Source organism: Anomaloglossus baeobatrachus, chromosome 7, assembly GCF_048569485.1.
Source record: "Anomaloglossus baeobatrachus isolate aAnoBae1 chromosome 7, aAnoBae1.hap1, whole genome shotgun sequence".
Classification (NCBI taxonomy): domain Eukaryota; kingdom Metazoa; phylum Chordata; class Amphibia; order Anura; family Aromobatidae; genus Anomaloglossus; species Anomaloglossus baeobatrachus.
Genome location: NC_134359.1, coordinates 279,328,890 through 279,344,352, shown reverse-complemented (window position 1 = coordinate 279,344,352; position 15,463 = coordinate 279,328,890). Strand labels below are relative to the sequence as shown.

The 15,463-nt window shown below is 50.7% G+C and overlaps 1 protein-coding gene across 1 annotated transcript; it reads right to left on the bottom strand.

Moving 5' to 3' along the window:
* Positions 1–968: 968 nt before the first annotated feature.
* NAA60 (N-alpha-acetyltransferase 60, NatF catalytic subunit) lies at positions 969–13,379 on the bottom strand. The gene is made up of 8 exons (XM_075319397.1): positions 13,269–13,379; positions 9,336–9,419; positions 8,528–8,643; positions 7,242–7,371; positions 7,067–7,163; positions 6,757–6,991; positions 5,613–5,775; positions 969–1,489 (listed from the first exon to the last, which is right to left on the bottom strand). Exons 3-7 carry the CDS (start codon positions 8,635–8,637, stop codon positions 5,619–5,621), a joined length of 729 nt encoding a protein of 242 aa, XP_075175512.1. The 5' UTR covers positions 8,638–8,643; positions 9,336–9,419; positions 13,269–13,379; the 3' UTR covers positions 969–1,489; positions 5,613–5,618.
* Between the last annotated feature and the right edge of the window lie 2,084 nt (positions 13,380–15,463).

Below are 15,463 nucleotides of genomic sequence, written 5' to 3'. Positions count from 1 at the left end.
CTATGCGTGCGTGTCTGACCTCCTTGCGCACAAAGCTAAAACTGAGGAATCTGTACTCCTACGGGAGGGTGTATAGCCAGAAGGGGAGGGGCCTTACACTTTTAAGTGTAGTTCTTTGTGCGGCCTCCAGAGGGCAGTAGCTATACACCCACTGTCTGGGTCTCCCAATTAGGAGCGAAAAAGAAAGAACAAAAATAAAAACCAAATCAAAGAAAAAAGTAAAAAAAATAAAATCACAAAAAATAAAAATAAAATAAAAAAAATAAAAAATATAAAACACCCCCAAAAAACAAAAAAAATAGTAAAAAAATGACTAAAATAAAAACAAATAAAATAATCAGTTTGTAAAAAAAAAAAAAAAAATATCACAAAAGAACAGTAAAAAAATAAAAAAAATCACAAAAAAATTAAACAAAAATAAAAAATAATGACAATAAAATAAAAAAAATCAGAGAAAGAAGTAAAAAAAAAAATACAGAAAAATAAAGGGAAATTAAAAAAAAAAAAAAAATTCACAAAAAAAGATGCTGCAAATATGATACAAGCCGTAAAAGGTTTACAGTGTAAGCCTATGGGTTATGCAGAAACCAAGGCTTGATGAAAAACAAAATCTGATTAATAAGCCAGGTCGAGATGTCGAGCAATACAATGCATGCAGCCGAGGTCAGGGGGCGAGGGAGCTTGGCAGCCAAATGCCACACTTTGCGCTGTTCATAACCTTTCTATTAATCAGGTATGGTATTTGCACGATGTGGCAGAAGTATAAGGAGGACGCTTTTGCAAAAAAAAAAAAAAAAAAATGGCTACCGCTATGGTAAAAAAAATAAAAGTAGACGCCGCAATATCTTGGCAGCAGCCTGGTCTCAGTTGACACCAACTCTTGCCGGCTGGGATGTAGGACCCCAGTGTGCACACCCATGAGACGTGTGCCCCATTGCTGGACTGGGAGGGGTCCTCAGCTGCACCCTGTGTGATAGCGTCAGTATTGGTCGGACCGCACGCTCCTTGTGCCACGAATAACAGATAAGGAAGACCTGAACGGGAAGGGAAAGGCGATTGTGTCCTCTACATAGCAGAGGCCTCATAAACCGCTGCATAGTTCTGCATGGCCTCCACTCATCCCATATATATATATACTGTATATGTAAAACTCTGCAACCATGTAGACACCAACATCAACTGATTGTAAGGAAAAATAAAAATTAGACATGCAGCTCCAGGCTACAAAACTCGGGCAGAGCGTCGGCTGCGTCCTGTGTGGCCGGAGGGAATGGGATCTTCTGTGAAAGTTTTCGTTAGGAAACCATAGGGTTATAGCAGCAGCCAGAAAAGTAGTGAAGATCCCATTATACGTTCCTGTAAATAAGAGTTGTGTGCGGGTGCAGGACAGATCCTGGCCAGAGAGCGGGAGGTAAGACCCTGTATCCTATGACCGTGTCGCTCCTCTGGCAGCCAGCGTGCAGTCATGGAGGTGTGCCACCACGGGAATCTGCAGGAAAATGGAGACATCATTAATGGCAGTGTAGGGTCCCAATGACAAGTCCCACCGGCATAGATCACCTATCCACGGCTGCCGAGACCCCCCCACTGATCCTAGAGTCCTCTGTATGAATGAATCAACAGCGAGCATGTGCGACCACCACTCCTAAACTATGAGCATGTGCGACCACCACTCCTAAACTGTGTGCATGTGCTGCGATCACCACTCCTATACTGTGAGCATGTGCGACCACCACTCCTATACTGTGAGCATGTGCTGCGATCACCACTCCTATACAGTGAGCATGTGCGACCACCACTCCTAAACTGTGTGCATGTGCGACCACCACTCCTAAACTGTGTGCATGTGCGACCACCACTCCTAAACTGTGTGCATGTGCGACCACCACTCCTAAACTGTGAGCATGTGCGACCACCACTCCTAAACTGTGAGCATGTGCGACCACCACTCCTATACTGTGTGCATGTACAACCTCCATTCCTATACAGTGAGCATGTGCGACCTCCATTCCTATACAGTGAGCATGTGCGACCGCCACTCCTCTACAGTGAGCATGTGCGACCGCCACTCCTCTACAGTGAGCATGTGCGACCGCCACTCCTATACAGTGAGCATGTGCGACCGCCACTCCTATACAGTGAGCATGTGCGACCGCCACTCCTATACAGTGAGCATGTGCGACCGCCACTCCTATACAGTGAGCATGTGCGACCGCCACTCCTCTACAGTGAACGGATCAGCAGTGAGCATGTGCGACCACCACTCCTATACAGTGACTGGAGCGGCAGCGAGCATGTGTGACCGCCACTCCTATACAATGAACGGATCAGTGAGCATGTGTGACCACCACTCCTATACGGTGAACAGAGCGGCAGCGAGCATGTGTGACCACCACTCCTATACAATGACTGGAGCGGCAGAAAGCATGTGCGACCACCACTCCTATACAGTGACTGGAGCGGCAGCGAGCATGTGCGACCGCCACTCCTATACAGTGACTGGAGCGGCAGCGAGCATGTGCGACCGCCACTCCTATACAATGAACGGATCAGTGAGCATGTGTGACCACCACTCCTATACGGTGAACAGAGCGGCAGCGAGCATGTGTGACCACCACTCCTATACAATGACTGGAGCGGCAGAAAGCATGTGCGACCACCACTCCTATACAGTGACTGGAGCGGCAGCGAGCATGTGCGACCGCCACTCCTATACAGTGACTGGAGCGGCAGCGAGCATGTGCGACCGCCACTCCTATACAATGAACGGATCAGTGAGCATGTGTGACCACCACTCCTATACGGTGAACAGAGCGGCAGCGAGCATGTGCTACCACCACTCCTATACAGTGACTGGAGCGGCAGAAAGCATGTGCGACCACCACTCCTATACAGTGACTGGAGCGGCAGCGAGCATGTGCGACCGCCACTCCTATACAATGAACGGATCAGTGAGCATGTGTGACCACCACTCCTATACAGTGAACGGATCAGCAGTGAGCATGTGCGACCACCACTCCTATACAGTGACTGGAGCGGCAGCGAGCATGTGCCACCGCCACTCCTATACAATGAACGGATCAGTGAGCATGTGTGACCACCACTCCTATACAGTGACTGGAGCGGCAGCAAGCATGTGCGACCACCACTCCTATACAGTGACTGGAGCGGCAGAGAGCATGTGCGACCACCACTCCTATACAATGAACGGATCAGTGAGCATGTGTGACCACCACTCCTATACAGTGAACGGATCAGCAGTGAGCATGTGCGACCACCACTCCTATACAGTGACTGGAGCGGCAGTGAGCATGTGCGACCACCACTCCTATACAGTGAATGGAGCGGCAGAGAGCATGTGCGACCACCACTCCTATACAGTGACTGGAGCGGCAGTGAGCATGTGCGACCACCACTCCTATACAGTGACTGGAGCGGCAGGGAACATGTGCGACCACCACTCCTATACAGTGAATGGAGCGGCAGAGAGCATGTGCGACCACCACTCCTATACAGTGACTGGAGCGGCAGTGAGCATGTGCGACCACCACTCCTATACAGTGACTGGAGCGGCAGTGAGCATGTGCGACCACCACTCCTATACAGTGACTGGAGCGGCAGTGAGCATGTGCGACCACCACTCCTATACAGTGACTGGAGCGGCAGTGAGCATGTGCGACCACCACTCCTATACAGTGAAGTGGTGGCACCTGCTTATTCACACAGATGACACCTGTTCTGGTGATTGGTTACAGTTCCGGCACTTGGACCCCCAGCAGACAAGTGGAATATGATGTTTATGGGAGAACCCCTTTAATTTCAAGAATAAGGGTGTGATGTCCCTTGTGCAAATGGAGCTGTAGTTTGCATGTCTGATCAATAAAGTTGAGCAAAATTCTCCTGAGCCAAGAGCCATATAGGTAGTCTGTGGATGCCAGGCCAGGACCCAGTGACCCCCCACCTATGGTCATCCTCTTCTGATTAGTAGACCCCAATGCAATGTGTTGAGTGTCGTCACATCAAGCCTACTAATCAGGGGCGGCACTGGGGTTGTTGCAGGGCTCTGAACAGGTGGCCACAGACTACCAATATGGGCATTGGACTTCTAAGCTCCAAATTTGCTGTCATGTGCATTACTGCCCCATTCGCATGAGGACCCCCGTTATCAGGATCATACATTTCCACAGGATAGGCAATAACCATTATTTGCATAATTCCCATAAACTAGAATGGGGAAAGTTGCGGAAACAAGAAGCCATCTCTCCGACCAACCATGGAGGGGCTTCCCTCAGTTCTTTCTATAGGAAGGAAGACTATGTGGCTGATATGACAGCGCCCCCTGTGGCCAGCCTGGGAATACTCCAGTGTTCGGTTATTGTTATATGTCTAATAGGATCAATTGATCTAAATTAATTTCCATTATTATATTTATATATGTAAACTGTCCTTAATGGATGAGGACTTTCTCAGTTGGCGGTGTCCATTTCTCCCATTCATTGTACACGCAGCGTCAGTTCTCCTCCGGGGATAGGGTCGGGGTGGCATTGTTGGCAGGAGGGGTCTATTTGGTGACCAGACATTTATGTTTTAGCCAAAGCACCTCAAAAGGGGGTTATGTTTGGTATAACAGCTCCGTTCACAGGGGCTGAGCTGCAATACCACATATAACCTACGGTTGGGGGTGGCGCTGTTTCTAAACAAAAAAGGAGACTTTTTTTTTTTCTATTCCTGAGCAACCCCTTTAAGAAAGTCAACGTGCTCCTTTTATGCTAGGTTCACATTTCCGTTGTTTTAAATCCGTCAGCAACGGATCAGTCGTTTTTTAGTTGGCAACTGATGCAACGGATGTGTTTTTCACAGGAATCCTGTGAAAAAACTGATCCGTTGCGTCCGTTACATCCGCTGTGCGTCCGTTTTTTTACGGATCAGTCATGATCCGTTTGTGTTTGGGACAGTCCAGTGGGTGTGCCAAACCTGCTGGGCATGCTCAGTAGAGCATGACGGAATCCAGCGCTGGATTCTGTCGTAAGACGGATTACGACGGAATCCAGCACCATAGACAAACATTACAAGCGTGACGGATGGCGACGGATTCCTGCGCGGTGCGTTGATTTTGACGGCCCGAAAAACGTTACATTCTGCATTGTTTCCGCCCTGTCGGTCAGTCCAAAAACGACTGACTGCGGCACAGCGGATGCAACGCAGGGTCATCAGTCGCAATCCGCCACTAATATAAGTCTATGGGACACAACGGAATCCGCTAAACGCATTGCGTTGTTTACCATAGCCGCAAATTGTGACTGATACATTTTAACGGAAATTTGAACCTAGCCTTAGATGCTTGGAACAATAAGACCTTTACTAAAAAAAAAATGCAAATGATATATGACAGAAGCAAAATTAAAGAAACATGTAAATATATAAGGTTGGCTGCGGAAATCATTTTACATTATAATGTATAAAGAAGGTGATCGGGACTCATATATAAAATCTATAAGCCGCGGTGTTATATCGGTCCAGCCACACAATGGCCGCCATCTTTTCGGGGAGGACACAGCCTGCCACGTGACTCGCAGTGCGCTCAGCACCTCTACGGTGTCAGTGTGCCATACCTGTGATCACATGGTGCGACTGTACTCAATGCCGCTCTTTGCAGAGATGCCGGACCAGGGAAGTAGACTACGCAGCAGGGTGTGGGCCTGCCGGTAGATCCTCTGTGGCAGTGAGCACGGGCTGAGACCGGCCAGGGCAGAACCCAGGTGCTGCAGATAGTCCGTGAAGAAATGTTAAGGAAGATAAAACAAGTAAAGAAAGAATGGCGGACGTTAACATTTTTCCTACCACCCATCTCATGATACCCATTATGCAATGCCTAAAGCCAACTAAACACCTTTTAAAGGGATCTGGAGCATTGACATTGATGGCCTGTCTTTAAGATATCGGACCGGAGGGGGTCCGACACCCAGCACCCCGACTGATCAGCTGTTTGTGGCTCCTGCCGGATTTAATGTAGGCAGCTGGAACAGCACAGTATAGTGGATGTGTTTTTGTGCACTGCAGCTCAGCTCCCATTCACTTCAATAGGAGGTGACCTTCAGTATCAGACCATATCCACTATATATAGTGTATGAATCGATGCTATTTCGGCTCAATACATCCGGACGCTGAGGGACCTGCAAAAAGCTGAACAGTCGGAGTGCTGGTTGTCGGCCTCCACCAATATAATATCCTAAGGAAAGGCCATCAGTAGCTAGGTTGTGGAAAATCTCTTTAAGATGGCTTAATTTGGTGGAACTGGATGACCAGTAAATGAGGCACCCGACTTTCCTCTGACAGATGTATTCGAAGGATCAGGCATGTTGGATTTCAACATGTGTGATCCTTTGTTCTCAAGGGAGCTAACCCCAGGCAGCCATCAATAGCCAAGATGTGGAAACCCCCTTTAAGATAGCTAAACAAGCTTGATTTAGTGGAACTGGCTGACCAATGATTGTGTTTGGAGGCACCCGACTCTCCTCTGACAACAGATGTCTTCAAAGGATCAGGCATGTTGGATTTCAACATGCTTGATCCTTTGTTGTCAAGGGAGTTGAGGCGCCCGACAACTGCTTACCATTCAGAACGCATGCATGCTCAGCTGAAGTGAGCGTGCATGAGTATATTGGATGATAAAACATATTGTCGGATGACTCTTCTACCCAATCGTTAATCTATAGGAGAGACATTAATCTGTGAATGGCGCCCAGTGAAGGATATATCACAGTCCAGGGCGGGTGCCCTCCGTTGAGGTATAGCACATATGTGTAGGCATCTTGCAGCACCCCGCGGATGGAGTAGTAGTACGGCAGATAGTGGTGCTGATGGAAGTGCCGGTTCTCGTAAAAGCGGATGGCGTTGCTGTTGGTGGTGAGCACGTGCAGGTACAGCGCCTTGCACAGGTCCTGGGCGGTGCTGGAGATGTGACTCTTCAGACTCTCCAGCAGCAGAGACCCTGAGAAAGAAAAGCCCATTAGCCAGTGAGTTAGCCATAAATGCCACCGCCACTCTGTGCTGCAATGGGCCTCACCAATGCCCTGCTTCCTGAACTCCTTCACCACGCCCAGGCTCAGGATGTATGCCACCTGGGTGTCGCTGGTGAAGCTGGATGCCAAGATGTCCCCATCCTAGAAGCAGAGAAACCAAGAATTACACAAGATGATGCCGCCCGGGCAATGCAAAATGACGGTGACGCTTTAACCAACCTCTTTGTGCACTTTGGTCCTGCTCTTTATTTCGGCTACAATCATGCCCACTATTTGCCCATGGCAGGTGGCTGCCAGGGAGAAGAATTTCTTGTTCGATGTGATGTCTCGGTACCAGGAATCCGGGTACCTGTAGGTGATCATAATAAGGTAGGACAACGTATTTTTCGGTTTATAAGACGCAACTGATTATAAGACGCATCCCCAGATTTAGAGGGGGAAAAAAAAAAAAATAGTAAAGAAATGGGGTCCGTCTTACAATCTGGCGGTGTCTTACCGGAAGTGGTGGTGCAGCGGGGTCACAGGAGGTAGGGGCAGTGGTGGAATAGGGCGATGCTGCGTGAGTTTGTGCTGCAGGCCGGGGGGCGCCGTGCTGGGGCTGCAGGCCGGGGGGCGCCGTGCTGGGGCTGCAGGCCGGGGGGCGCCGTGCTGGGGCTGCAGGCCGGGGGGCGCCGCGCTGGGGCTGCAGGCCGGGGGGCGCCGCGCTGGGGCTGCAGGCCGGGGGGCGCCGCGCTGGGGCTGCAGGCCGGGGGGCGCCGCGCTGGGGCTGCAGGCCGGAGGGCGCCGCGCTGGGGCTGCAGGCCGGAGGGCGCCGCGCTGGGGCTGCAGGCCGGAGGGCGCCGCGCTGGGGCTGCAGGCCGGAGGGCGCCGCGCTGGGGCTGCAGGCCGGGGGGCGCTGCGCTGGGGCAGCAGGCCAAGGGGCGCCATCCTAAATATGTCAGCAGTGCCGACTTCAAATAATGCTGTGAGGGCTGTGGGAGTTTGGACTTCAGGCCCGGGGCGCCGTGCTGGGGCTGCGGGCCACCTAAAAATGATGGCGGTGCTGACATCAAATAATGGTGCACGGAGCTGGTGCGTGTGTGCAGATGGAGCTCTTGGCTCAAGATCTCATCTGTGCACGCGCCGCCTCTGGCCCATTTCTCTCCCAGCAGCGGACTTAAGGAAAATGGCGCCCAGAAGTGGTGTGTGCGCAGTAGCGATCTTGCGCCGAAAGCTCCACCTGTGCACACGCTGACTCCGGGCGCCATTATTTCGAAGACCGCACTGCCTACATTTTCAGGATAGCGTCCGCATCCCCAGGACAGCACAGTGCTCTCGGTCTGCAACACCAGCATAGGCCCGCAGCATCAGCACAGTACAGCGCCGGCGGCATTGCTCCTGTGCACCCCTCATTTTCCTCCCAAGTGTTTAGGAGAAAAAGTGCGTCTTATAATCCGAAAAATATGGTACGTATGATATTTAATACTTGTCTGGGGCAATGGCTGCTCCCTCGGGGATAGACTTACTCGATGGGAAACCAGTCGGCACATAGCTCTTTCACCGTGTCTATGTCATCATGGCACAGGAAGCGCAGGACCGTGTCAGCGAGAGCAGCGGGGGAGCCCTCCTCGCTCATTCACACCTTGATAGCAAACAAAACAAAAAAAAAAAAAGTGTCATGGAAAATTGGAGCAGAAACTTTGAGAAGTTTTGAAATTTGGAGCGTTTCTGCTCTAAAAATTGGGTGAAAAAAGCAGGAAAAAAAATGCAGAATGAATTGTCACGCTGCTTTTTTCAGCAACAAAAAAAAGAAGCAACGTGTGAACAGCAAGTCAGGATTCTCATAGACTTTGCTGGGATGCTTAAAAGAAGAATAAAAACGCAAAAAAAATAAATAAATAACTAACGCACCGTGGGCACGTGGCTTTACGTGAACAGGTTTTCCCAGGCCATGCATCACATGACAGCCCTTCTACCCATCCCCCAACCCATCCAGACACTACCACCTCCAGCGTCCTCCGGAGAGACGCGCTGAATGGATCCCACTTCCCGTATCTTGTATCCAACCATTGTAACCCAAGCGCGGTCTCGGGTATCAGGTACCTAAGTGGCAGCAGTCTCCTGTATAAAGTGCCAAGAAACGGCCGCCTTTGTCTGCCCAGACACAGAATCCTCGGAGTGTGCGCCCGGAGACTGTGTGGCCAGCTGTGATTGTTGTACCCTGGCACGTAAGCGGCACAGCTAAGATTACAGACACACCCGGCAGATCCAGAGAGGACGGATCCAACATGGAGGTGGCGGATTACAGGGCGGCAGGAAGGCAAACAGCCTCACCTTGGTTCTGGAGCAGCGTGGCCTCAGATCAGCGCCTCCCGGCCGAGCCCCGAGCTCCTCCACCGCTTACAGAGACTCCATGAGCTGAGGACAAAAAACAACGAGAGGACAGATTACCACCGACGGTGCCGCAAAACCCACTCACTGCAAATATTAAAGGGTTAATCTTAAAATCATAAGACACCTGCTCTCCATAGGATAGGGCAACATTTACTAATCGATCTCTGGGACCCTCAAAGATCCCAAGGACTTGTCTTCAATGGAGCAGAAGTTCACATGTCCGACCGTTGCTCAGTTCATTGTCTATGGGTCTGCAGAAGGGATGTATTCCGCCATCTCCTGCAATCCTGTACATAATGAATAGGACCCCCGGAGAACAGCAAGTGACCATCAATCCTATGGAAAGGGGGGGGATAACTGCCATCTCCTGCAATCCTGTACATAATGAATAGGACCCCCGGAGAACAGCAAGTGACCATCAATCCTATGGAAAGGGGGGATGACTGCCATCTCCTGCAATCCTGTACATAATGAATAGGTGTCCCAGCAGTGGGACCCCGGAGACCAGCAAGTGACCACCTATTCTATGGATAGGGGATGGATAACAACCATCTCCTGCAATACCATAAATAATGAATAGGTGTCTCGGCATGGGACCCCCGGAGAGCAGCAAGTGACCACCTATACTATGGATGGAAGGGATAACTGCCATCTCTTGCAATCCCCTGCATAATGAATAGGTGTCCCAGCAGTGGGACCCCCGGAGAGCAGCAAGTGACAACCTATACTATGGATAGGGGGATATCTGCCATCCCCTGCAATCCTGTAAATAATGAATAGTTGTCCCAGCAGTGGGACCCCTGGAGAGCTGCAGATGATCACCTATCCTATGGCTGGGGTGCTTACTGCCATCTCCTGCCATCCCATAGATAATGAATAGGTGTCCCAGCGGTGGGACCCCCAGAGAACAGCAAATGATCACGTATAGTATCGATAGGGGGATAACTGAAATCTCCTGCAATCCTGTAGACAATGAATAGGCGTCCCAGCGGTGGGACCCCTTAGAGTAGCAAGTGACCAGCAATCCTATGGAAAGGGGGGATAACTGCCATCTCCTGCAATCCTGTAAGTAATGAATAGGTGTCCCATCATTGAGACCCCCAGAGAACAGCAAGTGACCACATATCCTATGGATAGAACAGGGGATAACTGCCATCCCATAAATAATGGATAGGTGTCTCAGCAGTGGGACCCCCGAAGTGCAGCAAGTGATCACCTATCCTGTGGATAGTGGGGAATAACTGCCATCTCTTCCAAATTCCAATCCCGTAGGTAATTAATAGGTGTCTCAGCAGTGGGACCCCCGGAAAACAGCAAGTGACCAGCTATACTATGGATAGGGGGATAACGCCATCTCCTGCAATCCCGTAAGTAATGAATAGGTGCCCCAGTGGTGGGAACAGCAAGTGACCACATATCCAATGGATAGGGGGAAAAACTGCCATCTCCTGAAATCCCGTAAATAATGGATAATTGCAGCAGCGGTAGGACCCCCGAAGAGCAGCAAGTGACCACCATACTATGGATAGGGGGGCAGCTGCCATCTCCTGCAATCCTATAGGTAATGAATAGGTGCTCCAGCGGTGGGACCCCCGGAGAACAGCAGGTGACCTATCCTATGGAAAGGGGGGATACCTTGCTAAGATTGAAGGTGAATTAAAGAGGTTATACAGGTATTTATAAACTCGGAGACATTAAAGGGTCAGGAGCGGCTGATGATTGACAGATTGAACAAGCGGTGATCACGGCGCTGATCCGAACTGTCTTCTTTCAAGTTCTGCAAGCAGAGATGGATTTGCCTCTGCAGCATTAAGATCACAGGGGCATTGAAGCTGAATATACTCAGCATGCTTCAGAGCAGCGCTCACAAGCTCTATAGCAATCAGCTTGTAAGCGCCGCACTCTTTCCTTTGGAGACTGCAGCGGAGGCCAGTTACCCTAGACAACAAGCAGACATCTAATATACATTTAAAAAAATCCTCTCCGTTCTCAAGACAGAAGGATTTTTAAAGAGGAAAATTGCAAACCTGCTTTGCACTTTTACCTATTTAAAGGGATCCTCTGCAGATATATAGATGATACAACTCAAGTGTGTTCGCCCGGTAAATATACAATAATGGGTCAGTTTGAGCGTGTGATGACAGAGGATGACAAATCAGCAGCAAAATAGTGGGAAGGAGGATGAGATTTTAACACTTATCTATATTATGTGGACAAATTCCAAGCAGAAAGTGGCCGGCGGTGCATGTAAATTCCCTGCTGGTCCCTGTATCCCGGCCTCCAGCGATAATGTGTAGTTGCAGCCTGCACACGTCATTCCCAGTCTTTCTGCAGAATTTGGGGCCAATTTCCCATATCTGATTTCTCGGTGTAAGATTTGGTGCAGACATTTTGCACGGTAAATCCGACTTAAAGGGAACCTGTCAGCAGATTTGGGGCCTATAAGCTGCGGCCACCACCATTGGGCTCTTATATATAGCATTCTAACATGCTGTACATAAGAGCCCAGGCCGCTGTGTAGAACGTATAATCAATTTATAATACTCAACTTAACGGGCGGTGCAGACTGCTTCAGATGGGTGTCTCCGTTCTCCGGGTGCAACGCCTCCTCTTTCGGCCATCTTTGTCCACCTTCTTCTGAAGCCGGGGTGCATGACTCGTCCTACATCATCCACACACGCCGGCATTGAGGTCCCTGCGCAGGCGCACTTTACTCTTCCCTGAGCAGGGCAGATTAAAGTATTGTAGTGCGCCTTCGCAGGAGCTCAATAACGGCTAGTGTGGATGACGTAGAACGAGTCATGCACCCAGGCTTCAGAAGAAGGAGGACAAAGATGGCCGAAAGAGGAGGCGCTGCCGGTACCGGAGACACCCATCCCATCTGACCAGTCTGCACCGCACCGCCCCTTAGGTGAGTATTATAAAGTGATTTTAACGTTCTACACAGCGGCCTGGGCTCTTATATACAGCATGTTAGACTGCTGTATATAAGAGCACACTGGTGGTGGCCGCAGCTTATAGGCCCCAAATCTGGTAACAGGTTCCCTTTAAGAGAATGTGTCCGATAGGAGGGTCCACACTGCGCAGAACCGCTGTGGATCTTGCCAGTGGATCCGCAGATAAAATCCGTGCAGATAAAATCCACAAGTGAATGAGATTGTATAAATGCAGACAGTGACCTGTGGTGTGAATGTTAATATCTGCACCCGCTGATGGTTTTCACTGCGGATTTTACCCCTTTTGTTTTATCAGGGGTTAAATCTGCAGCAAAATTTGCCTGCATCACATGGGGATTTTGCAGATCTGCCGTGAAATCAGTCTTCGGATTTTCCTAACCTTTAAAGGGTCTAGTGAGCCGACATTAAAGCTGCAATTTAGCTGTGAATCGCATATAGGTGGTATGCAAGTAACACAGAGGGGTAATATTGTTGCTAACGGCAACTAAGGATGGATTTTGGGGGTCTTTAAGGTGAGGCAAACTTTAAAGTCCCGTGTATGGACCACCCAGAGCCACACTCACAAGCCTCATGTATGTCGATGGGGTCGGAGAGTCAGGAGACCCATGGCCGGTCCGGATCTGGACTGTCAGACATGTGCAACCGGCCTGAAGGGCGTTCTGGTGGGATTTATATATAGACAACTCAATTAAAGGGGAATTAAAGGGAAATTAAAGGGGTGATCATCATAAACAAACAGAGACCAAATCTAGAGGCGTTGAGGTTAATTGATAGGATCCCTTTAATTCAGGATGACCCCTTTAATAAGGAGCACGATATGGCAGGTGCACTATATCCTGCAGCCCCTGACTCCAGGATCAGATGTCACAGTGTATCCCTCCGCCCGGCTCCCCACACACACCTATGGCCGCATTACCCGTGTCTCCGCCGTGCCGCCGTCTCCTTCCTCCCGGTACTTCCGGTGTAGTGACGCCGCCGCTGCTGTCCCCCCCCGGTTGTTTTGCTGTCAGCAGCAGCACAGGAACAGGAAGACGATCCTCTGCTCCAGCTCACGGGCACGCGCCTCCCCGGCACTCTGCCCTTCCGCGCGCAAAGAGCGTGCGCGCGGCGGGTCTCCATAGCAACAACAGCCGCGAGCCGGCCTGTACGCGCAGGCGTGACCCGGTCACACACGCACAGGCGCTGACAGACGCGTTTTCTTGCGTTGTGGAACATGCTTGTGTGCAGAGGACGCTGGGAACGAAATGTCTGATCACTTCTGGGTTATTTTCTTGAATTATAAATTGTTCTAAATTAGAAATGAGCTTAATAAATAAATCAGAGGCCCCTGTGTGTGTGGGGGAGGGGTGAGGAGAACTGGGCCACTGCGAAATCCATTTTGCTGGCCATGTTTATAACGGAAACTGCGACTCGCTGCTCAATTTTCTGACCTAACAGAATGGCGTTCGGGACAAATGCATTTTCTAAAGAGCTGAGGATGAAGCCCGAAGCCAGGGCATGGCTGGTCGTCTGTAAAGAGCTGGCGAAAAAGTCCAGGCTGGTTGTTTGTAAAGAGTAGGCGACAAAACCCGAGGGCTGGACATGGCTGGTTGTTTGTAAAGAGTTGGGGATGAAGCCCAAGGCCTGGACACGAGTGGCTGTCTATAAAGAGTAGGTGACAAAACCCGAGGCCTGGACATGGCTGGTCTAAGAATTGGCAACGAAGCCCGAGGCCTGGACACAGCTGGTCTGTAAAAAGCTGTGGCTGAAACCCAAGGCCTGGACACTGCTGGTCATCTGTAAAGAGCTGGGGATGAAGGTCGAGGCCTGGACATGGCTGGTTGTCTGTAAAGAGCTGGGGATGAAGTCTGAGGCCTGGACACGGCTGGTCGTGTGTAAAGAGCTGGGGATGAAGCCCAAGGCCTGTACATGGCTGGTCGCCTGTAAAGAGCTGGGAATGAAGCCCAAGGCCTGGATACGGTTGGTCTATAAAGAGTGGGGATGAAGCTCGAGGCCTGGACACGGCTGGTCTATAAAGGGTGGGGATGAAGCCTGAGGCCTGGACCCGGCTGGTCTATAAAGAGTGGGGATGAAGCCCGAGGCCTTGGCATGGCTGGTCTATAAAGAGTGGGGATGAAGCCCGAGGCCTGGATATGGCTGGTCTATAAAGAGCTGGGGATGAAGCCCGAGACCTGGACATGGCTGGTCTATAAAGAGTTGGGGATGAAGCCCGAGGCCTGGACATGGCTGGTCTATAAAGAGTGGGGATGAAGCCCGAGGCCTGAACCCGGCTGGTCTATAAAGAGTAGGGATGAAGCCCGAGGCCTGGACATGGCTGGCCTATAAAGAGCTGAGGATGAAGCCCGAGGCCTGGACATGGCTGGTCTATAAAGAGCTGGGGATGAAGCCCGAGGCCTGGACATGGCTGGTCTATAAAGAGTGGGGATGAAGCCTGAGGCCTGGACCCGGCTGGTCTATAAAGAGTGGGGATGAAGCCCGAGGCCTGGACATGGCTGGTCTCTAAAGAGTGGGTATGAAGCCAGAGGCCTGGACACAGCTGGTCTATAAAGAGTTGGGGATAAAGCCCGAGGCCTGGACATGGCTTGTCTGTAAAGAGCTGGGGATGAAGCCTGAGGCCTGGCCATGGCTGGTCTATAAAAAGTGATGATGAAGTCCGAGGCCTGGACATGGCTGGCCTATAAAGAGCTGAGGATGAAGCCCGAGGCCTGGACAAGGCTGGTCTATAAAGAGCTGGGGATGAAGCCCGAGGCCTGGACATGGCTGGTCTATAAAGAGTTGGGGATGAAGCCCGAGGCCTGGACATGGCTGGTCTATAAAGAGCTGGGGATGAAGCCCGAGGCCTGGACATGTCTGGTCTATAAAGAGCTGGGGATCAAGCCCGAGACCTGGGCATGGCTGGTCTATAAAGAGTGGGTATGAAGCCAGAGGCCTGGACACAGCTGATCTATAAAGAGTGGGTATGAAGCCAGAGGCCTGGACACAGCTGGTCTATAAAGAGTTGGGGATGAAGCCCGAGGCCTGGACATGGCTGGTCTATAAAGAGTTGGGGATGAAGCCCGAGGCCTGGACATGGCTGGTCGTCTGTAAAGAGCTGGAGATGAAGCCCGAGGC

Excerpts from the sequence above, each read along its gene's own strand:
- NAA60 (XM_075319397.1), bottom strand. The coding sequence starts at position 8,637 with ATGAGCGAGGAGGGCTCCCCCGCTGCTCTCGCTGACACGGTCCTGCGC. Across the intron at positions 7,372-8,527 it reads GCCGACTGGTTTCCCATCGA|GTACCCGGATTCCTGGTACC; the intron begins GTAAGTCTATCC and ends GATCACCTACAG. Across the intron at positions 6,992-7,066 it reads GTTCAGGAAGCAGGGCATTG|GGTCTCTGCTGCTGGAGAGT; the intron begins GTGAGGCCCATT and ends TTTCTTTCTCAG.